General features: G+C 39.7%; 1 protein-coding gene and 1 long non-coding RNA gene across 2 annotated transcripts in view; both read left to right on the top strand.

The window, feature by feature from the left end:
• The window catches only part of LOC115106852 (protein phosphatase 1H-like), a 58220-nt gene extending 32325 nt beyond the window's left edge, over positions 1–25895 (top strand). Inside the window, exons 7-10 of the mRNA XM_065008126.1 lie at positions 16354–16426; positions 16583–16690; positions 19389–19540; positions 19741–25895. Coding sequence (XP_064864198.1) covers positions 16354–16426; positions 16583–16690; positions 19389–19540; positions 19741–19888 — 481 coding nt within the window. The 3' untranslated portion in view covers positions 19889–25895. The remainder of the gene's footprint in view (positions 1–16353; positions 16427–16582; positions 16691–19388; positions 19541–19740) is intronic.
• On the top strand, positions 3036–4708 carry LOC115106853 (uncharacterized). Its single transcript, XR_003860113.2, has 3 exons — positions 3036–3544; positions 3749–3847; positions 4316–4708. It is a non-coding gene; the product is annotated as an uncharacterized LOC115106853 (long non-coding RNA).
• Positions 25896–26113: the final 218 nt, after the last annotated feature.

The following is a 26113-nucleotide window of genomic DNA, read 5'->3' as shown; positions in this document are numbered from 1 at the left end:
AGCAGTCTCTGTATGGGTATCTTTCCATCATCTTTATCCACTGTACTGTATGTAGGCCTACCTATAGTTATTGTGCGCCTGTTCTCTCTACCCTATCTCCTTCATTGTTAACCACCCTATATAGCTATACTTATCACCCTTATCATACTTATCACCCTCCTTTTCCACCAGGCAGGATGGGCGGTGCTCTCTCTGTTTTGTGTCTCTGCAGTGTGTTAAAGGGATGGATGGTGTGTGCCTAGTGCGTGTACAGACACCCTTCCTCCTTGTTCTTTAGATGAACCGTGGAGGAAGGGGAGAGAGAGAAACAGGGGGAGAGACAGAGGGAGGTAAAGAGATGCATGGGTAGGGGAGAGGAGGAGAGAGGCTGGGCTGGGGATGAGGGCAGAGGGAGCAGAGGCAGCATGTGGCTGGTGCTACAGTGTGGAGCTCCTTTATACAGTGGTGAAGCTCTGCTCTCCTGGAACACAGCATGCAGCTCAGGGTGGACCAGGATGGACTAGACAACTCACTGTGGGGAAGCAGGCCATGTCTCATAATGCGTTATGTCTAATCCTCTGTATTTAGAGCAGCCAGGTCACACCAAATCCACTTCAGTATTCAACATGTGTCGGGGTCCCCAGGATGTCAGGAGATGCCTTCAATACCGGTCACTAGGGGCAACGTACGCACCTATTACCATAGAGGAATGGCTTAAACCACGCTACGACTCCGAGGATCGCGGGTTCAATCCCGGTGCTGGGCACTTGTTTAAATGTTTTCTGTTTTAACCCTGTCCCTTACCTTATCCAGTTTGAATTCATGTTTAACGTAAAGGGACATTTCACCCTGGCTCTGCATATAGTCATTACTATGTTAACAACATTACGTTTTTGTCATAAACATAAACAATGATCCATACCACAAGCATTTCACTGGTAGTCAGGAAGTTTTGACTTCCTGTTTATTTGTCTGCTCATATGGAACCACAAAGTTCGACATTCATAGCGAATGCAGATACCGCTCCGCTAGGTAGATGGGGCGTGCCCACAAACTTGGATTTAGATGGTGTTGTTACTTCGAAAGAACAACACACAGTAATCTCAGTACTTCTCTATACCAGATTTCTTGGAGAAACGTTTGATAACGTTTGTCATCATACCAGTGTGGTGTGCTGTTGTAATTAAAAATGAGTTATCTTTCACCGTTCTACCTACCAGAGATTTACCCTGATACTTCCAGTGGCTTGTGGCTATGAGGAATGATGTTTACGGTGACCAAAGATTATCAGAGGGATTGTTTTAGGCTGAATTGATGGGGAATTCATTTCGACGCCAGCTTTTTTTCCTTCACAACAAAACAGAAGATTCTCAATTTAAGGTAACCTACCATTAGCTAGCTTGATAGCCTAGCTGGACTAAATTAGCTAGCTCGCTACAGTACTGTATTGAACTCTGAAAGCCATCAGTTAAATCGCATAGCTATCTTTTGGATACATACAGTGGGGCAAAAACGTATTTAGTCAGCCACCAATTGTGCAAGTTCTCCCACTTAAAAAGATGAGAGAGGCCTGTAATTTTCATCATAGGTACACTTCAACTATGACAGACGACAAAATGAGAAAGAAAAAAAATCCAGAAGATCTTTATTATTTATTTATTTGCAAATTATGGTGGAAAATAAGTATTTGGTCAATAACAAAAGTTTATCTCAATACTTTGTTATATACCCTTTGTTGGCAATGACAGAGGTCAAACGTTTTCTGTAAGTCTTCACAAGGTTTTCACACACTGTTGCTGGTATTTTGGCCCATTCCTCCATGCAGATCTTCTCTAGAGCAGTGATGTTTTGGGGCTGTTGCTGGGCAACACGGACTTTCAACTCCCTCCAAAGATTTTCTATGGGGTTGAGATCTGGAGACTGGCTAGGCCACTCCAGGACCTTGAAATGCTTCTTACGAAGCCACTCCTTCGTTGCCCGGGCGGTGTGTTTGGGATCATTGTCATGTTTCATCTTCAATGCCCTTGCTGATGGAAGGAGGTTTTCCCTTAAAATCTCACAATACATGGCCCCATTCATTCTTTCCTTTACACGGATCAGTCGTCCTGGTCCCTTTGCAGAAAAACAGCCCTGATGTTGCTTCCACCCCCATGCTTCACAGTAGGTATGGTGTTCTTTGGATGCAACTCAGCATTCTTTGTCTTCCAAACACGACGAGTTGAGTTTTTACCAAAAAGTTATATTTTGGTTTCATCTGACCATATGACATTGGGAGAATCTTCTTCTGGATCATCCAAATGCTCTCTAGCAAACTTCAGACGGGCCTGGACATGTACTGGACATGTACTGGCTTAAGCAGGGGGACACGTCTGGCACTGCAGGATTTGAGTCCCTGGCGTAGTGTGTTACTGATGGTAGGCTTTGTTACTTTGGTCCCAGCTCTCTGCAGGTCATTCACTAGGTCCCCCCGTGTGGTTCTGGGATTTTTGCTCACCGTTCTTGTGATCATTTTGACCCCACGGGGTGAGATCTTGCGTGGAGCCCCAGATCGAGGGAGATTATCAGTGGTCTTGTATGTCTTCCATTTCCTAATAATTGCTCCCACAGTTGATTTCTTCAAACAAAGCTGCTTACCTATTGCAGATTCAGTCTTCCCAGCCTGGTGCAGGTCTACAATTTTGTTTCTGGTGTCCTTTGACAGCTCTTTGGTCTTGGCCATAGTGAAGTTTGGAGTGTGACTGTTTGAGGTTCTGGACAGGTGTATTTTATAGTGATAACAAGTTCAAACAGGTTCCATTAATATAGGTAATGAGTGGAGGACAGAGGAGCCTCTTAAAGAAGAAGTTACAGGTCTGTGAGAGCCAGAAATCTTGCTTGTTTGTAGGTGACCAAATACTTATTTTCCACCATAATTTGCAAATAAATTAATTAAAAATCCTACAATGTGATTTTCTGGATTTTGTTTCTCATTTTTGTCTGTCATAGTTAAGGTGTACCTATGATGAAAATTACAGGCCTCTATCATCTTTTTAAGTAGGAGAACTTGCACAATTGGTGGCTGACTAAATACTTTTTTGCCCCACTGTACTACTGTCAAACCATTTAGCCTAAGCAATGCTAGTCACTGCTAGACTGGTAGCTACCTTCAGCAGATTAAACATATTTGACTAACGTTAATGTAAGCTAGCTAACGTTTGCAAATAAGAGTATCTGAAATCTTGTAGCCAGAATTTTCTGAAAAACACTTGTTACTAAAAATAGAATTGACAACATAGCTAACTCTCTGTTTGTGTGTTGTTAGCAATGATTAATGTGTATCAATGGTTGGTTAGCTTGTTGGTTCTCAGCTGGCTAGACATCTTGCTGCCAATTTAGTGATGCTAACTAGCTAACAGCAAGCTGACAATATTAAAATGTCCATGTTAGGTGTGCTAAGCTAGCCAGTCCAATACAGATCAATGCAATTAGTGGTGTGGTTTAATTGTGTATTGGTATGTATTTTGTTTTATATGGTACAGAATCCACCAGGATGATTTTCCAACCGCTGGCTCTCCACAAGGTGAAGGTAAGTTGGCAAAAATATTTACGAGTTGAAGGCTAAGATAGCTCAATTTACAGTAAGCAACATGAATTGGGTAGTGTTTGTATGGGTTTGTGTTATGGGGTTAGATGTAGGACCACAGAGTACCTCCCAGACCATGTAATCAATTTAGTCTACTCTTTTTCTCTTTTTACCTTTTCTCTTTGTAAAACTCTGGTTATCCTCAAGTCCTGCTGAAATACACAGGAGCATCAGGGAGCGGACACACCTTGCAGTTATAGAGCATCACAAGACTGTGGGACAGAAACCACCTAGGGACACTGAAAGGTATAAAATCAAGACACAACCACCACATTCTTCTCTCTGCAGATTCTCAAAAAACACAATACAAAAACATTACTACAAAAATCTCCCTGCCAAGGGCAACTATTGACAAGAATGAGATGTCAAAGTCAATGGGCTGGGGGAAGTTTACAAACAGGTCTTTGAGATGAGGGAGGTTTTTTTGGTTGTGCAGGGTTTTGTTTAGAGACAGAAAATGTACTGTTGTGTATGAGAGCTATTGAGGTGCCATTTCTCCTCAATCAGAACTGCCCTCCTACGAATTTTCAGACCTATTGCAGCCTTTCCTCTCAAATGCAGCTCCCAATGTCCCTCATTGTCCCAAACAATACACTAGCCTGTCTCTAAACACGTAGGTCCCATTCAGTTGACACTTTTATCAATAAAGCAGTGCCCTACGTCCCTTCCCCCAAATGAGTGTAAAATGCTAACACCACAACCATGTCTTTCCAGGAGACGTGCAGTACCAGCAAATCCTCTGCAAGAGATCCAAACAGTTGGTGTTTAAGAAGGTCTACGAGCTCTGCACTCACAACTTCTGGCAGAGTCTTATCCAGCTGGCTGTATGCCGCAGACAGGACAAAACCATTCACCACAAGCACAAAGAGTCTCAGCTTCCCCAGCCCACCATGCCAAACACCATTGCCAGTGTACCGATGCCGGATAAAGGACAGTGTAGCTCAACATAAGACAATGTAGAACCACCATAAAATAAATACAGATATTTTCTATTAATCTTAAAAATGTGTCTGCCTTTATGGAATCACAGAATATTTGTATTTAAGTTATACAGGGCTTTATAGCATCAAACAGATGTTAAAGCTAGTTTACAGTCCGTATATTGACATGCCTGTAGACAGTTGTCGTAGCAACATCATGAACATTCTATTGTCGTCCGACATCAAACTTGTCGTTGTCGTTCTGAAAAAGTATAAACACAAAATGACAGCCTCTGCATGACATCAGCAGTCCGGTGCTCCAAATAGCATACTTTCTCTATTTTAATAATAGAGATTAAACAAATTTGTTACAAAATATATTCAGTAAATGTCAACCAATCAAGCCAGGCAACTAAAAGCAATTTTCTAAACAATATTTTGGTTTGTTGCTAGCTAGTGTCTAAACTTCTAGACTTTAGTTACTTTTGATTCATTATTACAGGTAAATAAACCCACATCATCATTATTTACAAGCTAATGGCGAGCTTACCTCAATAAGTTACTGCCACAGTGTGATGAAATAAAGTAGGTAGTAGGTCATTCTATGTGACAATTTTAGAACTACTGCATCATCTGGTCTCAGGAGGATTTGTTCTGGTTGCTGTGGCAGTCCGGTAACCACGTCCATTGCGACAGTCGCAGAGACTTATTTTTTTTTTCATGTTTACAGATATTCCACCACCAGAGTATAAACTGGCCTTTAGACATTCAGATATCCCCCCCAAAAAGATTTGTCAATTTCTAAAATACAGGTGAATGTGCACTATTTAATGCTAACTCAAAATGAGAACTGGGTGATCAGCAGATGATGTTAGAGATGGTCATGATGAAATTGACAAATTCACAAAGAAACATTCAGGAAGAAAATACAGTATGATCAATGTAGTAAAGTGCAGGAAATATATGTCTGAGGTGTAAAGTGCAGACATTTGTTGATCAGCAAATGATGGGAGGGGTGTTGTCATGATTAAACTGCCATTCAGCTCCTCTTGTCATCTATTGCTTGAAATATAGCATAATGTCCAATCTATTGAGAGGGATACAGTTTTGCTCCAATGAAAACACACAGGCAAAGGAATTGTGTTTCTCTCTATCTAGAATCCACTCCAGGAAGAAGCCCAGGTACCACATGGTATTGTCTCTTAGACAAAAAAAGATTTACAACAGTAAATTATTGCATTATTGTTTCTCCCCACTGTTAGTTAACTTCTTGCGTCGAGCCATCCCGGATCCGGTATCGTGACTACAGCCTCAAGCTCATTACCATAACGCAACGTTAACTATTAATGAAAATCGCAAATGAAATGAAATTAATCTATTTGCTCTCAAGCTTAGCCTTTTGTTAACCTCTTGCTTCTACTCGGGATGCTTGCGTCCCAACTAGAGCTCTGGAAATGCAAATGCGCTACGCTAAATGCTAATAGTATTAGTTAAAACTCAAACGTTCATTAAAATACACATGCAGGGTATTGAATTAAAGCTACACTCGTTGTGAATCCAGGCAACAAGTCAGATTTTTAAAATGCTTTTCGGCGAAAGCATGAGAAGCTATTATCTGATAGCATGTAACACCACAAAAGACCCGCAGGGGACGTAAACAAAATAATTAGCATATTCGGCGCTACACAAACCGCACAATAAAATAGAAAACATTCATTACCTTTGACCATCTTCTTTGTTGGCACTCCTAGATGTCCCATAATCACTATTGGGTCTTTTTTTCGATTAAATCGGTCCATATATAGCCTAGATATCATTATATGTAGACTGTGTGATCAACGAAAAAAAACAGCGTTTCATAACGTAACGTCGTTTTTTAAAATTCAAAAAGTCGACGATAAACTTTCACAAAACACTTCGAAATACTTTTCTAATGCAACTTTAGGTATTAGTAAACGTTAATAAGCGATCAAATTAATCACAAGACGAAGTATATTCTATAGCTGTCCGTCTGGAAAACTGTCCGGCTAGAAACTCAACCAAAATATCCGGTCCTAGACCTTGAAGAACTGTGCTGCCTTGCATGTGTTTGACCAAGAAACAAATCGTAGGCAAGTGACAAGACTCTAGACACCGTGTGGAAGCTGTAGGTACTGCAACCTCAGCCTTTATCAATGGGTTCAAGTAGCGCAGCAATATATTTTTCCATTTTCAGTGATCAGTTTTTCCTGCGCTTTCCGATGAAACGCACGTTATGTTATAGCCACAGCCGTGATTTAACCAGTTTTAGAAACGTCTGAGTGTTTTCTATCCACACATACTAATCATATGCAAATACTATATTCCTGGCATGAGTAGCAGGGCGCTGAAATGTTGCGCGATTTTTAACAGAATGTTCAAAAAAGTAGAGGGTAGGAGTAACAGGTTAACAACACTGTCATCTCAGATTTTCAAAATATGCTTCTCAACCATTGCAAAACAAGCATTTGTGTAACAGTATTGACAGCTAACGTAGCATTTAGCGTAGCATTTAGCGTTAGCATTCAGCAGGCAACATTTTCACAAAAACCAGAAAAGCATTCAAATAAAATCATTTACCTTTGAAGAACTTCGGATGTTTTCAATGAGGAGACTCTCAGATAGCAAATGTTCAGTTTTTCCTGAAAGATTATTTGTTTTAGGACAAATCGCTCCGTTTTCTGCGTCACGTTTAGCTACGAAAAAAAACCTGTATCCAGGATTGTGTAAATCTATCCGCAAGCTCATTAGCATAACACAACGTTAACTATTCATGAAAATCGCAAATGAAATCAAATTAATCTATTTGCGCTCAAGCTTAGCCTTTTGTTAATAACACTGTCATCTCAGATTTTCAAAATATGCTTTTGAACCATAGCTAAACAAGCATTTGTGTAACAGTATTAGTATTAGTATTAGCCTAGCATAGGATTATGCCTCTATTTCAGCATGCAACATTTTCCACAAAAACCAGAAAATAATTCAAATAAAATCATTTACCTTTGAAGAACTTCAGATGTTTTCAGTGAGGAGACTCTGTTAGATAGCAAATGTTCCGTTTTTACAAAAAATATTATTTGTGTCGACTAATCGCTCCGTTTTGTTCATCACGTTTGGGTAAGGAAAAAAATAAAATAAGTCATTAAAACGCTAACTTTTTTCCAAATTAACTCCGTAATATCGACAGAAACATGGCAAACCGATGTTTAGAATCAATCCTCAAGGTGTTTTTCACATATCTATCGACGATAAAATCCATCGTGGCAGTTTACTTTCTCTTCTGAAGAAATGGAACGCGCATGGACCTACAGATTACGCAATAATTTCGACACAGGACACCGGGCGGGTCCCCAGGTAAATGTAGTCTCTTATGGTCAATCTTCCAATGATATGCCTACAAACACGTCACAATGCTGCAGACAATGGCGGGAAACGACAGAAAGCGCAGGCTCATTCCTGGCGCATTCACAGCCATATAAGGAGACATTGGAACACAGCGCCTTCAGAATCTGGGGCATTTCCTGTATGAAACTTCATCTTGGTTTCGCCTGTAGCATTAGTTCTAGGGCACTCACAGATAATATCTTTGCAGTTTTTGAAACGTCAGAGTTTTGTCTTTCCAAGGCTGTCAATTCCATGCATAGTTGAGCATCTTTTCATGAACAAAATATCTTGTTTAAAACGGGAACGTTTTTTATCCAAAAATTAAAAGAGCGCCCCCTATCTCGAAGAGCTTAACCTAGCTGTCTGGAAAGCCAATAATTGTTATTTACATCTGTTTGGAATCCTATCACGTGTCATGCTTATAGTTTTTAGATTGGTTATGATTATGATAGTGAATGCATTTCAATGTCAACCTTTGTCAATTATGTTACATAGCTAGCTATTAAAATTATTTACAGTTGTTGATGTTACACATGTTTGCTAACAGGTTATAAATGCGAGGCTGGCACATAGCAAGTTAGCAGGCACCAGGCAAACTAGCAAGCTAACATTTACTGGTAAACTTAGCTTTAGGTAGCTGGTTGTAATGTTAGTAGCTAGCAATTTCTATGAAAAAAAATATATGTTTTACAATCAAGATAAAATAGATCTCCGATTTGTAAAAACCTCTTCTCTTTTCAGTCATAGATATGGCTACCGGTAGCTGTTTAGCTAACTTAGCTAACTAGACTAGCTACCTACCTAAGTTAGTAAACAGAACAATAATTTGAATGTCAATAGAATATCAAAAAATACTCCCTCGTCAAATTTGTGTTGAGAGGAATCATTTGAAGCCATTGCTGTCTGATCAGTAATTTGTTTTTCACAAAGGATTTTGTGTTGTGTCTGCCTCCCTTTTAACAAAGCCTGTATTGGGGGAGGGACGGGTCCAGATCAGGAGGCACTGCACCACAGGAGTTGTAGTCTTTCAGAGACTGGAAAAACAATTGTCACCTTGTATACAGTGCCTTCAGAAAGTATTCATACCCTTGGACTTATTCCACATTTTGTTGTGTTAAAGCCTGAATTCAAAACGGATTCAATTATTATTATTCCCTCACGCATCTAAACACAATGCCCCATAATGACAAAGTGAAAACATGTTTTTAGAAAATTGTGCAAAGTTATTGAAAATGAAATATAGAACTCACTTACATAAGTATTCACACCCCTGAGTCAATACTTTTTTTGGGGGGGGGGGTATCTTATATATACCACCCCTACCTTGTCACAACACAACTGATTGGCTCAAACACATTAAGAAAGAAAGTCCACAAATTAACTTTTAAGAAGGCACACCTGTTAATTGAAATGTATTCCAGGTGACTACCTCATGAAGCTGGTTGGGAGAATGCCAAGACTGTGCAAAGCTGTCATCAAGGCAAAGGGTGGCTTTTTGAAGAATCTCAAATATAATATATATTTTGATTTGTTTAACACTTTTTTTGGTTACTACATGATTCCATATGTGTTATTTCATAGATTTGATGCCTTCACTATTATTCTACAATGAAGAAAATAGTAAAAATAAAGGAAAACCCTTGAATGAGTAGGTGTCTAAACTTTTGAGTGGTACTTTATGTATAGAAAATATATACACTACCTTACAAAAGTTTGGGGTCACTTAGAAATGTCCTTGTTTTTGAAAGAAAATAACCTTTTTTGTCCATTAAAATAACATCAAACTGATCCGAAATACAGTGTAGATATTGTTGATGTAGTAAATGACTATTGTAGCTGGAAACTGCAGAGTTTTAATTGAATATCTGCATAGGCCCATTATCAGCAACCATCACATGTTCCAATGGCACGTTGTGTTAGATAATCCAAGTTTATCATTTTAAAAGGCTAATTGATCATTAGAAAACCTTATTGCAATGATGTTAGCACAGCTGAAAACTGTCATCCTGATTAAAAAAGCAATAAAACTGGCCTTCTTTAGACTAGTTGAGTATCTGGAGCATCAGCATTTGTGGGTTTTGATTGCAGGGTCAAAATGGCCAGAAGCAAAGCCCTTCTCTTCTGAAACTCATCAGTCTATTTTTGTTCTGAGAAATTAAGGAGCACTGTCTTTATGGAAGAGTGGCAAGAAGAAAGCCATTTCTTAAAGATATCCATAAAAAGTGTCGTTTAAAGTTTGCCACAAGCCACCTGGGAGACACACCAAACATGTGGAAGAAGGTGCTCTGGTCAGATGAAACCAAAATTGAACTTTTTGGCAACAATGCAAAATGTTATGTTTGGCGTAAAAGCAACACAGCGCATCACCCTGAACCTACCATCCCCACTGTCAAACATGGTGGTGGCAGCATCATGGTTTGGGCCTGCTTTTCTTCAGCAGGGACAGGGAAGATGGTTAAAATTGATGGGAAGATGGATGGAGCCAAATACAGGACCATTCTGGAAGAAAACCTGATGGAGTCTGCAAAAGACCTGAGCCTGGGACGGAGATTTGTCTTCCAACAAAACAATGATCCAAAACATAAAGCAAAATCTACAATGGAATGGTTCAAAAATAAACATATCCAGGTGTTAGAATGGCCAAGTCAAAGTCCAGACCTGAATCCAATCGAGAATCTGTGGAAAGAACTGAAAACTGCTGTTCAACCTCACTGAGCTCGAGCTGTTTTGCAAGGAGGAATGGGAAAAAATTTCAGTCTCTCGATGTCCAAAACTGATAGAGACATACCCCAAGCGACTTACAGCTGTAATCGCAGCAAAAGGTGGCGCTACAAAGTATTAACTTAAGGGGGCTGAATAATTTTGCACACCCAATTTTTCAGTTTTTGATTTGTTAAAAAAGTTTGAAATATCCAATAAATGTCGTTCCACTTCATGATTGTGTCCCACTTGTTGTTGATTCTTCACAAAAAAATACAGTTTTATATCTTTATGTTTGAAGCCTGAAATGTGACAAAAGGTCGCAAAGTTCAAGGGGGCCGAATACTTTCACAAGGCACTGTATATCTGAACACCATCCATGTTTGATTTCTATTTTCCATATATTTTTCAACCGCGCTGTGATGGTTCACAAAAGTTCTGAACCTTTCTATTCTCAGATTTTACATATTGTAAATAAAAGAAAATGTTTTGCTAAGAGTATTATTATATTATTGATCGATTGACTATGACTTTTTAAATTACCCAGCAGTGCTATTTGCAGAGTTAGCTCCAGGTAAATGTTGCAATTCTTCAGCCATTCCTGAACCTGTGACGAAAAACAAGCTACATATGGACAGTACCAAAATAAATGATCTAATGACTCTGCCTCCTCGCAGCAAAATCTGCAGAGCTTGGAAGATTGTATCATCCATATATATATAACATTCTATTGGTTGCAAGAAGTTCTGAATCAGCTGTTGTTTTGCGTGTCAATTCATAAACCACGTGCCATGGAATCGGTACATTGAAAATCTCTTCCCAACTGTTTTGCAATTTATATGGTTTATACAGCTGTCAATTTTTTGGTCCTTAAATTAAATTGGTATATATTTTTATTCATCACAATTTTCTTTAACCATTTATGTTCTTTAATGCAGGGCCGACAGACAAGTTCCTTACTTTTCCCCCTTCTACTTGCCTCTTCCATCTTTGTGGTAATGCTGCAATTTGATGGTTGAAAATTTGGGTAGAGCAGACATTTCCATGTCTGTGTTAGCTGCATGTGTGGCATAACTCCACCAGTCATATTTATGATATCATTTACAAAAATGATATCTTTAAAAAAAAAAAAAGATTGAAAAATACTTTTTTTTTAATCAATTAGCATATTTGAGTTTACCCACAATATTTGTTGTAATATTTGTTCTGTCTTTTCAGGTGGATTAAATTGAATTTGCAACCAACTTTCTAAGGCTTGTTTAAAAAGAACGATATTTTGGAGATTTCGTTTTCTAATAACCGAAAGTGAGCCGTTGTAATCTGAATAAAATGAAAGAGGCCATTCTTGAACATGGGGTGAGACATTCTTACTAATTTACTAGAGAACTATTTCAGATTTAAGTATAACTTTTGTTTGACTGATGCCTTTAGTGAGAAGCTTTAATATTTAATGATTTATGCCCTCCGAATTCATATTCGTTATATGATTAGGCCCTTTTAATTTTGTCTGGCTTGCCATTCCAAATAAAGTTGGATATTTTTTGTTCATATAATTTAAAAAGCAGGTCACTAGGTGTAGGCAAAACCATACGCAAATAGGTCAACTGTGATATGACTAAAGAGTTAATCAGGGTGATTTTTCCACAAATAGGTATATTTTCCTTTCCATGGTAGCAAGATCGTATCTATTTTTGTTAACTTTCTATAAAAATGTATTGGAGTGAGTTCATTCTTTCTTTCGGGACATGTATACTGAGTATGCCCACATCCCCGTCAGACCGGTCACGGTCGTCCTCCTCTTCATCTGAAGAAGAGAGGCGAGAAGGATCGGAGGACCAAAATGCGGCGTGGTAGGTGTTCATCATTAATTTTAATAAAGAAAACACTGAACACTGAAACACTATACAAAAACAATAAACGTAATAACAACCGTGAAGCTAATGCGAACTGTGCTGAAACAAGCAATCAACATAGACAATCACCCACAAACAAACAGTGCAACCCAGGCTACCTAAGTATGATTCTCAATCAGAGACAACTAATGACACCTGCCTCTGATTGAGAACCATACTAGGCCGAAACATAGAAATCCCCAAATCATAGAAAAACAAACATAGACTGCCCACCCCAACTCACGCCCTGACCATACTAAATAATGACAAAACAAAGGAAATAAAGGTCAGAACGTGACAAGACCATTTTATTGGTAAACTACACAGTAATGTAAAAGTTGAATTTTTTTGTGATCCAATAAGTAATATAGTACACTTATAATCCAGAAAGGTTAGCAAAATAATCTAGATTCTCTACGAGTCTGTGGAGGGATTTTAAAAGAAAACATGAATCATCAGCGTACAGCCACAGATTTCTAATTTCTTAATATTATTGTTGGATCTAATTTTAAGAGCTAACATTTTGATGCCAATAATAAATAATATGCCTGTCACGACATCCACCGAAGTCGGTTCCTCTCCTTGTTCGGGCGGTGCTCGGCAGTCGGTGTCGCCGGTCTTCTAGCCATCACCTATCCACTTTTCATTTTCCATTTGTTTTGTCTTGTCTTCTCACACACCTGGTCTTTATTTCCCTCATTACATGTTGTGTATTTAAACCTCTGTTCCCCCCATGTCTTTGTGCGGAATTGTTTATTGTAAGTGCATGTGCATATTTTCTCTGGTGCGCAACGGGTTTTGTACCCATTTTTTTATTGTTCTGGTTTCCGGTGGTTTTATGTATAAAACTGCTCCGTTGATTACCCAGTTTTGCTCTCCTGCGCCTGACTTCCCTGCCGCCAGTTACGCAGTCCCTTACAATGCCGATAGTGGACAACTTGTTTTATATTTTTTGCAGTATTTCTTAAGTGACTTGTTGCAAACAGAATGCATGTTTTGGAATATTTTTATTCGGTACGGACTTCCTTTTTTTCACTCCGTCATTTAGGTTAGTATTGTGGAGTAATTACAATGTTGTTCGTCTATCCTCAGTTCTCATATCATTAACATGACCATGCGATCAGTGCGATCAGTATAAAATAGCCACAAGCATGAATAGATTTTTTTTCAGATCTTGCAACTCCCCTTCCAATACACGGAAAGTTGTCATAGGGTGCATTGTTTGTGGACACTTATTTGTGAAACATCTCACTGACCTAGAAATCCCTCGGACATGATCAAAACCAACCCATGGTCCCCCAGGGTGAAATCCCCCTTTTAACCGTCTCTAAACCATGAGCTACAGCTCAGAGGATTGCGGGTTCAATCCCAGTGCGAGGCCCTCGTTTGTATTTTTTCTGTTTTAACCCTGTCCCAAACCTTAACCCTTACTTTAACCAGTCGGAACGAATGCCTTAACTTAACTGTTGAGTTTTGACTTTTATGGACAAACGCCAATACTGAAGTGAGACCGTGAGATCTTGCTGGTTTAGAGAGATCCGGCATTCTGCTGGGATGTACATGCGTCTACGCACTCCATTCACTAATTAATGTCCTTGGGAAGGCAGAGTGGTTATAATGAGTGAGACAGTGTTTCACCTTCATCTCTGTAGTGTACCCAGAGCCCTGGGTCTTGCACGAGAGAAAGGTAGACTTAACGGAGAGATGTGGGCTGAGCAGAGCCTGTCTGTTTAAATATGCTGTTTGATGTTTTGAGAGTACAGTATATTATCATTACCACAGTGAGCTGATTCAGGAAGGTTCAATAGCGGCTAGACGAGGAGGGGGAACTTGTTCAGTATCGCTCTCCATTATATGGATGTGTACTGGTATTTTTTGAAGCTATTGCTCTGGATGGTACAGTTTCTCTATGGTCACATTAAATGTTATTATATTGTTATTGTTATTATTGAAGTAGTCAACATGATCTGCCCTTCCAGTGTAGGAATAGAGGAATAGAATGAGATTCTCTTTATTTCTATTCCATCTTCGGTATTGTGTACTACTGCAATGTTCTTTGTGTCCCAGTCACAGTAGTAAACAAGGCCTCATAACAGCCTCCCAGTCACTAACCACATTTCCTCCACCGTTTTTATGCTAGTAAATTCCTGGCATATAAGAAGAAGAAAAAAACAAGACGTGTAATGGAAACAGGAAGTGTCGGTACAATTTCATAAATGTTGACAGACAATTTGCTTCGTTCGACATGATCTTTTTGTGTAGGTAAAATTAATAATGCAACGAAATGTACATAGAACCACAATCATTTCAAGGTAAATTTGCAGTCACGTGATATTACTTTGTGTGCGAATTGAAAAAGCATGCACAGTTTAGGCTACAGGTTGGTGAAAGTGCACGGTGATGAACTCAATGCTCCTTTCCAATAAATATCAAGGGTCTTAATTTGTATGATGATCGATGCTTATCTGCCATTAACAAACAATTATCCATCCCGTGTCCACTTTATCAGCGAACTGTTGCCTAGAGAGCATGTGCGAAAACCAGTTTGAGCAAGTTTGTCATTTATCACAAAAGTTTGTGTGACAAAACGAGTGGACAATGTAATTCAATGTAAACACAGGCATAAGCGGTCGCTAAGTGGTCGCCGACGACAGTTTTTTGGAAGTCAGTCGAGGTCTCCATTTATTGCAGAGAGTTAGAATAGTATAATATACAGGGTGCAACTTTGAAATTCGGTTGTGCATCAGCAGTTTTTTATATTTTTTTATCTCATACCAGTCACTGACAGTGACTCAATTAGCCATTAAAACTGCAAAAACAACTCTCCACTCCCTCCATGGTAAAATGGGTAGAATTGCAGGAAATTTGCTGTAAAACTGCCAAAAATGTCTGCCCCATGACAAAATTTGTAGAACTGCAGGAAATTAACTTTAAAACAAATGTTTCTCTCCGCCATAGGGGGGTTTACCAGCGATTTGGTTTGGGATATTATCAAATGTTTTACCCGCAATTTGGTTTGGAGTATTATCAACAATAAAATACTTTGAAAGCAGTATACTGCACCATACAAACACCAATCCCCTCAATTTCATCCATTTATTTATTAGGATTATGGTCACATTTACTTTTTACAGCATAATACAGTCAATTCTACGGTATTGTAATGTGTGTCATTACACAGTGCTTGTATTGAGTATTTAGATTACAATACCTGTACTGCAATATGAAATACAGTAACTTACTTGCTAGTGAGCCACCTGGAAATTACTGTGAAATTCACAGAAACTCCTTTTTAACCTTTATTTAACTAGGCAAGTCAGTGAAGAACTAATTCTTATTTACAATGACGGTCTACCCTGACCAAACCCGGACGACGCTGGGCCAATTGTGCGCCGCCTTATGTGACTCCCAATCACGGTCGAATGTGATACAGCCTGGATACGAACCAGGGACTGTAGTAATGCCTCTTGCACTGAGATGCAGTGCCTTAGACCACAGTGTGTGTATGTGAAACTAGAGGAAGGGTCATGATTAAACTTGCTGACTGTGGCTCTGAAGAACCATAATGGCTCCCTGGCCTGTTATAAAGGAAATAAGGAAAAACGACATGAACTCTAACATAATTGAAATATCTCTCTGAGGTCTCCATCTGCTTCCCTCGTTCTCAGCTGATTTTTACTGTTTCTTTCTCCGTCATCTCGCTTTCTCTCTCCACCTCGCTCTCCCTCTCCTTCCTTTAGCAACAGGTATAATGAGGACCATCAAATACAGTGTGTGTAATGCTCAGCGCAATAAACCATGAAATAAAAACCCATTATTGTCTCCTCTTTCCACACAGGGCATATAAAACCATAGAAGATGAGGACCTGAGGTTCCCACTAGTCTACGGCGAAGGGAAAAAGGTTGTTTGTGTGTGTGTAACGTGCGTGAATGCGAGAGAGTGTGTGTGTCTGTATTTAAATGTGGAATGTGAACAGAATTTATAACAGAGTTTATTACATAGGAAAAAAGTATGTATATCTTAGTTTAATAGTACACTAACTGGTGTCTTTAAATCTCTTCCTCAGGCCAGAGTAATGGCCACCATAGGCGTGACCAGAGGTCTTGGTGACCATGATCTTAAAGTCCATGATTCCAACATCTACATCAAGCCTTTCCTGTCCTGCTGTCCAGAGGTAAATCCAATGATGATGCACTGTGTGTAGCATCCTGGCACCATTCTACACACACACACACACACACACACAATCTTGTACAGTGCCTTGCAAAAGTATTCATCCCCCTTGGCGTTTTTACTATTTTGTTGCATTACAACCTGTAATTTAAATGGATTTTTATTTGGATTTCATGTAATGGACATACACAAAATAGTCCAAATTGGTGAAGTGAAATGAAAAAAATGACTTGTTTCAAAAAATTATAAAACATAAAAGCCTGGAAAGTGGTGCGAGCATATGTATTCACCCCCTTTGCTATGAAGCCCCTAAATAAGATCTGGTGCAACCAATTACCTTCAGTAGTCACATTTTTAGTTAAATAAAGTCCACCTGTGTGCAATATGTGTCACATGATCTGTCACATGATTTCAGTATATATATACACCTGTTATGAAAGGCCCCAGAGTCTGCAACACCCCTAAGCAAGGGGCACCACCAAGCAAGCGGCACCATGAAGATCAAGGAGCTCTCCAAACAGGTCAGAGACAAAGTTGTGGAGAAGTACAGATCAGGGTTGGGTTATAAAAGAAATATCCAAAACTTTGAACATCCCAAAGAGCACCATTAAATCCATTATTAAAAAATGGAAAGAATATGGCACCACAACAAACCTGCCAAGAGAGGGCCGCCCACCAAAACTCACAGACCAGGTAAGGAGGGCATTAATCAGAGAGGCAACAAAGAGACCAAAGATAACCCTGAATGAGCTGCAAAGCTCCACAGCGGAGATTGGAGTATCTGTCCATAGGACCACTTTAAGCCGTACACTCCACAGAGCTGGGCTTTAAGAAAGAGTGGCCAGATAAGCCATTGCTTAAAGAAAAAAATAAGCAAAGACGTTTGATGTTCTCCAAAAGGTATGTGTGAGACTGCCCAAACGCATGGAAGAAGGTATCTGGTCAGATGAGACTAACATTTTTGGCCATCAAGGAAAAGTCTGTCTGGCACAAACCCAACACCTCATCACCCCGAGAACACCATCCCCACAGTAAAGTATAGTGGTGGCAGCATCATGCTGTGGGAATGTTTTTCATCGGCAGGGGCTGGTAAACTGGTTAGAATTGAAGGAATGATGGATGGCGCTAAATACAGGGAAATTCTTGAGGGAACCGTGTTTCAGCCTTCCAGAGATTTGAGACTGGGACGGAGGTTCACCTTCCAGCAGGACAATGATCCTAAGCATCCTGCTAAAGCAACACTCGAGTGGTTTAAGGGGAAACATTTAAATGTCTTGGAATGGCCTAGTCAAAGCCCAGACCTCAATACAATTGAGAATCTGTGGTATGACTTAAAGATTGCTGTACACCAGCGGAACCCATCCAACTTGAAGGAGCTGGAGCAGTTTTGCCTTGTAGAATGGGCAAAAATCCCAGTGGCTAGATGTGCCAAGCTTATAGAGACATACCCCAACAGACTTGGAACTGTAATTGCTGCAAGAGGTGGCTCTACAAAGTATTGACTTTGTGGGGGTGAATAGTTATGCATGCTCAAGTTAGATTTTTTAAAATCTTATTTCTTGTTTGTTTCACTCAATCTTCAAAGTGATAGGAATGTTGTGTAAATCAAATGATACAACCTGGAATTAAAATAGATTTTTGGGGGGTTTGTAAGGCAACGAAATAGGAAAAATGCCATGGGGGGTGAATACTTTTGCAAGCCACTGTATCCAGCTCACGCCTTGTGCACACATTATAGCTCAGTTTATTATCCAAGTAACTCGACCGAGTGAAAGTGTTGTTTTTTCAGTGGATTGGCTAACTGGGTTTGTAACAGCGAGTAAAGACAAAAGTTATCAGACTCGTAAATAGTTCAAGGAAGGAAAGAGCGATGCATAATATTTTGGGCCTTGCTTGGTTCCTGGAGTACTTTTGCCCACCTGACCCTGGTAGTTTCACAGCTCTTCATCTCACTCATTATCCATCCATTGAGTCCATCTCATTCAGTCTGATTATTTGCAGCTCTTTATTCATTACACAGGCAGTTCAGCCAGGGTCTCTCTACCTCTCTCTCTCCCTCTCATATTATGGTGCCATTATTATAGTGTTATCGTCTTTAGATCAAAGGCAGAGAGAATAGCTACAGTAGCCTGCTCCCACACAGTTGTATGGTATGATGATAGAAGAGTTGGCTAAAGCACATACACTACGGGTTCAGGGTGTACAGTACCACAGTTCCTCTGTTGTGGTCAAACCAAGGTTGTCTGATATCAGACTCAGAGATCCTATATGTAATTGGTGTTCTCTCCTGAATAAGACCCTGTTGTTTGTTACAGGTGAAGGTGTACAATAGGGTTCCCTAACTGGTGGGCAGGCCGCGGGTGGTTTTATCTGGCACCGCCAAGTTTTCCCATTTTTATTGTTGGACATAAGACTTTAAAAAACACCAGGAAATTAGCTCCAGATGATTTAATTTGGGAAATTTGTTCCCAAGTATAATAGAGATACACGTGATCGTATACAAATTTAAGCAAGTTTTGAAATGATTATGTTTTATAAATGTTCGGGCTTCTTGCAGTCAATTTGCAGTCGGGCCACGACTGAATCTAGTTGATGATCCCTGGTGTACAACCTGACTCAGTACGAGCATGGTGCTAACTCAGTCTGCTATTGCTGTCATTGTGCACAACCTGACCCATTTTTGTTGTTATTCTTTCTAGGTGACGGTGTACAACCTAAACCAATACGAGCATGGTGCTGACGACGTCCTGGTGATGGGAACAGATGGCCTTTGGGACGTCCTCTCCAACAAGGAAGTCAACGAATCAGTCTCCACCTTCTTGGCCAACTGTGACCCCGACGACTTATACAGGTAGGTGTGTGTCTGTGTGCAAGTGGACCTGCGTGCGTGTAAAAGTACATTTTTCAATAGTTTTCCATGACATCCTTCGCACATTGTATTATGCAATTTTGTAAATTGAGTAAACATCCAACATCTTACAAAGTAAATGCAACTATTGACAGTGGACCATTTTTGCCAACAACACCCCTCCACTTCATGTCTGTGACCAGGTACACGATGGCTGCTCAGGATCTGGTGATGAGAGCGCGGGGAGTACTGAAGGACCGAGGCTGGCGGATCACTAATGAACGGCTGGGATCTGGAGACGACATCTCCTGTTACATCATCCCTCTGATGTACGGAAACCGCCAGCCCTAGAACCACCTACAGACCATGAATGGAGCAGACTCCCATCTCTATGGCAAGCTCCCTCCTCAACCAGCAGTACTGTACCCCTCTCTTTTTGACTCTCTCTCTCTGTGTCACCCACCTCTCAGTGCTGTACTATAAGTGATAATCCTTCAAGATGTTACAATGTTCCCTTCTTCGTCTTATGTGACCTAAGATCCCAGTCATATGATGCTGACCTGTGAAGCTTTGTTTCCTGCTTTGCCACAGTGTGGCTTCAGAGGAGTCACTTCCTGAAGTACAGTGTTTCTTTCAGACCTACCAAGTTTGAGTACAGACAGGTGTTTGTCTGGCAGAAAGTGGTTTTTACTAAAAGTATGTCGTTTTTGTAGTATGTAGTTTTCTAAAACATCTCACTCGTCTCAACTGGAAAGAGAGGCTGAACTTAGTGAAGATCACATTTTTTGACTTGGTGTAGCCTACGTAATGAAGATTCTGTATCCCTCACCATAATCTGACTGAGCAAGGTGCAATAGTTTACTATGGTACTGTTTGTGTATGACTTGATCTTGTTTTTTCTCATTGGTGTAAAAATGGCCATAGTCATTCAAAAAACAATAAGTTAAGAGTTCTATCTTATAATGTATTCATAGACCAAGACCCACGTTCTGTTACAAATCTTATGATGTAGCTGTATATTTATTTCTGTTAGATCATTATTTTAGCCTGATAATGTTCAAGATGTTTATTTGCATGTAATGCTGCTTGCTTTGGGAAATTGATGGAGATATAGTGGTTCAGACTGAACCCAAAGACAAGAGATGTCTTTGCTGACGGATGTTTTTGGGTTTCATATACTCAATGGAATATTAAGTATGTTGGCCTACACCATTGCCACTTCAGTCTGTGCCATTCCATGCGTATTTTACTTTTCAATATTGTACGAGGATTTATTTATACTTTATGATGTATTGTCACACTTGATCCTTCAATTCAGTGCCAGTATTCCACTTATGTCATACTGCACCATTATTTTATTATTTTCATAAATACCATTGATAAAACATATGAATTGATGTGAACATACTCTATAATTTCCTACATGTTACATTGTATATTTTGGTGACATTGTCAGCTTTGATGTATTGTTGATGGTGGCTGAAGTTCTGGATGAAGTTTTCACAGATGCCGTGCTCAAAGATGGTGTCCTAACATGATATACTAAGTTCTGGCTCTTGACTCTGCCATCTACCCATCATACAATGTGCTACATTTAGGGCTATTTCCAATCAGACCTGCCTTAACCCACGATAACTGACAACTGCATAGCAGTTTGTGTTTTTATTTGGATTATTTTTGAGGTGTAACATCGTTGGAGCTGCCAAATCAGCAAGTGACTCCCGGCATTATACCTATCGCAGACATTGCCATTGGATGCACGAGTCGCATTAGTATAAATCCCATGCAGCCTTGTTGTTTCAAGCTCAAACACTGGAATGTGTGCTGTAATCTACACCCCAATTAGGCTGAAATCAATCCTTATTCATTTGTTTAATGAGTTTCAATTTGAGTGTCACTTTCTATATAGCCTACACTTTCTCATTCTGAACTTCTAATGCGGGTGGGTTGTATAGACAGGTGTGGTTTTGTGACATGGTGAGAAGAGCTGCTCCAACGCAGTTACACCGCTGACATCTAAACAAAAGCAAAGAAATTGCTATGCAGTTGTCGGGAATGGCAGGTTTACGCTGAAACGGATTGAATAGGCCTGAAAGGTCTTGCACAGTCAAATCATGTTTATGAAATTTGATGATATTTGGATGAAACCAGATCAAAGTAGGAAAAATGACTATTGCTTCTACATTGATGAAAGTTTGATCATATAGTTACTGGTCCATTCCCCCATTTGGATTCAGGAGGCGGATTATTAAGGGCTTTTTGTGACATTACAAAATCCTCTCATTTTAATACACCAATTTAAATAGGTATCGCCTTGTAACCAATATCGCGGAGGGGAGTGGTTTAGGTAGCTAGTCTAGTGGTGCTACAATTTGACTGCAGCATGTCTGCAAATACAATGATGTTTCCCCTATTCATCTAAGGCAAATATACTTTGGTTTGTACTTTCATCTGTGTCTGGTGTTAGCTAGGAACTGGTTGGCTCGGTCTTCAGCCAGCATGGAACAAAAGCGGGGGAATGGTTCCCCAAAACCCAAGTAATTACACATGTCAAACGGGAGATTCATCTAAACTTCTTGACTATCGTTAATAGTCATGCTATATGGACATTGCCTGACTCCCTGGACAGTAAAAAAAAAAAAGATACACTCATCTAGTCCCGGGTCAGACCACCCTTTGCCTCCAGAACAATTTGAATTCATTGGGGCATAGATTCCACAAGGTGTCGGAAATGTTCCACATGGATGTTGGTCCATGCTGACACGACAGCACCACGCAGTTGCAGCAGATTGGACGTCGGAACGTGTGGTACGTTCATGCTGTGAACAGGTTTGGTCAGTGACAATGTTCAGATGCGCTGTGGCGTTCAATCGTTGCTCAATTGGTATCAAGGAACCTAATATGTGCCAGGAAAACATTCCACACACCAGTACACCACCAGCCTGTACCGGTTGACACCAGGCAGGATAGGTCCATAAACCCATTCTGCTTACGCCAACTCCTGAACTGGGATTCCTCGGACTAGAGGATGTTTTTTTCACTCCTCAATTGTCCTGTGTTGGTGATGGCGTGCCCACGGGAGCCGCCGCTTCTTGTTTTTAGCTGATAGGAGTGGAACATGGTGTAGTCATCTTCTGTAATAGCCTATCCTTGACGAGTTGTGCTTTCCGAGATGCCGTTCTGCACGCTACTGTTGGACTGCGCTGTTATTTGTCTGTTTGTGGCCATCATGATAGCTTGTACGATTCTTGCCATTCTCCTTTGACCTCTCTCATCAACAAGCTATTTTTGCCCACAGGAATGCTGCTGACTGGATATTTTTTGTTTGCTGCAACAATCTTGGTAAACCCTAGACACTCGTTTGTGAAAAGCTCAGTAGGGTCGGCCGTTTCTGTGATACTGGATCCGGTGCGCCTGGTACAGATGATCATACCATGCTGAAAGTTGCATAGGTCACTTGTTTTGCACATTCTAGTGTTCAATTGAACAGAAACTGAATGGCTCAATGCCTGTCTGCCTACTTTATATAGCAAGCCATGTGACTCAGTGTCTGTAGGAGCATTTTTTGTGAAACCATGTGCCATTGCTTTGTGTACCAGCAAATTTACTTGAGATAATCTCACCGCAACACTGCGTCCATGTTGCTTGACATACAGTTGAAGTCAGAAGTTTACATACACTTAGGTTGGAGTCATTAAAACTCGTTTTTCAACCACTCCACACATTTCTTGTTAACAAACTATAGTTTTGGCAAGTCGATTAGGACATCTACTTTGTGCATGACAAGTCATTTTTCCAACAATTGTTTACAGACAGATTATTTCACTCTTAATTCACTGTCTCACAATTCCAGTGGGTCAGACGTTTACATACACTAAATTGACTGTGCCTTTAACCAGCTTGGAAAATTCCAGAAAATTATGTAATGTCTTTAGAAGCTTCTGATAGGCTAATTGACATAATTTGAGTCAATTGGAGGTGTACTTGTGGATGTATTTCAAGGTCTACCTTTTTTTGCCTTTTTGCTTGACATCATGGGAAAATCAAAAGAAATCAGCAAAGACCGGCAAACATTTTTTGAAAGACCTCCACAAGTCTGGTTCATCCTTGGGAGCGATTTCCAAACGCCTGAAGGTACCACGTTCATCTGTACAAACAATAGTACGTAAGTATAAACACCATGGGACCACGCAGCCGTCATACCGCTCAGGAAGGAGACGAGTTCTGTCTCCTAGTGAAACATACTTTGGTGCGAAAAGTCAATCCCAGAACAACAGCAAAGGCCCTTGTGAAGATGCTGGAGGAAACAGGTACAAAAGTATCTACATCCACAGTGAAACGAGTCCTATATTGATTGACATAACCTGAAAGGCCGCTCAGCAAGGAAGAAGCCACTGCTCCAAAACCGCCATAAAAAAACAGACTACGGTTTGCAACTACACATGGGGACTAAGATCGTACTTTGTGGAGAAATGTTCTCTGGTCTGATTAAACAAAAATAGAACTGTTGAGCATCGTCATGTTTGGAGGAAAATGGGGGAGGAAAAGCAAGCCAAAAGAACACCATCCCAACTGTGAAGCACGGGGGTGGCAGCATCATGTTGTGGGGGTGCTTTGCTGCATGAAGGACTGGTGAACTTCACAAAATAGATGGCATCAATAAATGGCAACATCTCCAAACATCAGTCAGGAAGTTAAAGCTTGGTTGCAAATTGGTCTTTCAAGTGGACAATGATCCCAAGCATACTCGGAAGGCTACCTAAAGCGTTTGACCCAGGTTAAACAATTTAAAGGCAATGCTACCAAATGCTAATTGAGTGTATGTAAACTTCTGAACCACTGGGAATGTGATGAAAGAAATAAAAGCTGAAATAAATCCTTCTCTCTACTATTATTCTGACATTTCATTCTTAAAATAAAGTGGTGATCCTAAGTAACCCAAGACAGGAAATTTTTACTAGGATTAAATGTCAGGAATTGTGAAAAATTGAGTTTAATGTAATTGGCTAAAGTGTATGTAAACTTCCGACTTCAACTGTAGGCTTTTTTCAAGAACTGTCAGTAAAGGTGAGGTGAAAAAATCCTACAATGTGATTTTCTGGATTTTTTTTCTTCTCATTTTGTCTGTCATAGTTGAAGTGTCCCTATGATGAAAATTACAGGCATCTCTCATCTTTTTAAGTGGCAGAACTTGCACAATTGGTGGCTGACTAAATAAATGTTTTGCCCCACTGCATATAAACCATTACAATAAAAAACATGATTTAAAGTCCTGAACAATCATTCTGATTCCCATGTAAAATATCCTTTTGAGTGACTAAAACATGATCCACAATATATTTTTCTTTTTGTATGTTTTTTGGGGGTATTTCTAGGAATGGGGGTTTCAAAGAAAGTGATCACACTTGGAAAGTGTGGAAATTGGATATGCAGTATTGTATTTATTATCCCAAAGTGTCCAGAAAGACTGACTAACGTACTGTAATATAACTTAAGTTGTAACCTATTTATGGATTGTTCATACTTAACTATGTGGTATGAATGTATAGTTAATGTGTTAAGCCTTAACTACTAGATGAATGGGAAGAAAGAATGAAGACTGTGCCACCCACACCTGTGCATGGTGACCAACTCAAGTTTTTGGTAGTTTGGAAGTAAAAAATATAATAGCTGTACTGGAATGAATACATTGCTGAAGGCTATTTGGACTATTTGATATGAAGTATTTGTTTGATATGAATTTGTACACTTTCTAGAGTAGAATAGAGTCAAACAGAGGGTATGAAACGAAAAGTGCATTTTGACATTATTACTTTGTATCAGATATATTTAACCTAGCCTGGTAGCAGATTCGTATGTTTTTTAAAATCCAAGTCCTCTGTCAGTCTTTGTATGCCATAAACTGTTGCTTACACGGCAGTGGAGTTGGTTATAAAGCACAAACTGGGCTGGTACCAGGCTATATTTGCCTCTCCTGCTGCTGTATATTTTAGTAGCCTACCAGTTGCTGTTGTTTTGTTCCAAATCATCTCTCAAACCCACACTCATCCATGTGACTGATAATGAAAGGGACTGGAATTGAGGCCATTCCCTGGTGATGAGAAGATTGAAGAATGTCTGTGTATTTCTCGGAACAAATTAAGGAGAGTGGTGAAACACTACACATTTTGATGACAATTTGACTAATCTAATTTATTTTACCCTCCTACACCTTTATTTTGTAAACTATAGGTAATTTCATTCAAATAATATTTGTAAATGTTTATGGTATGTATTTATGTGCAATGACGACTTTGGGGAAATGTTTTACCTTGTGTTTTTTTTTCAGAGAATAAAAGATTTAATTAAATGTGAACACTTGAACCCAAAATATGTGTCTTGTCCTCTAATAATGCAAGATACGTCTATTGGGACTTGAGACTGTTAACAGCCCTGGCCAGAAATCAATAGTTCCAGAAAGCATTAAGTTTCAGTCCAAATCAATCAATCTGAAGTGGCATTAAAATGGCACTGAGGCACAAAAACAAATCAATCTGAAGTGGCATTAAAATGGCACTGAGGCACAAAAACAAATCA

Source organism: Oncorhynchus nerka, linkage group LG23, assembly GCF_034236695.1.
Source record: "Oncorhynchus nerka isolate Pitt River linkage group LG23, Oner_Uvic_2.0, whole genome shotgun sequence".
NCBI classification, from domain to species: Eukaryota; Metazoa; Chordata; class Actinopteri; order Salmoniformes; family Salmonidae; genus Oncorhynchus; species Oncorhynchus nerka.
The sequence above is the reverse complement of the archived record's forward strand: the minus strand, read 5'-3'. Positions and strand labels throughout refer to the sequence as shown.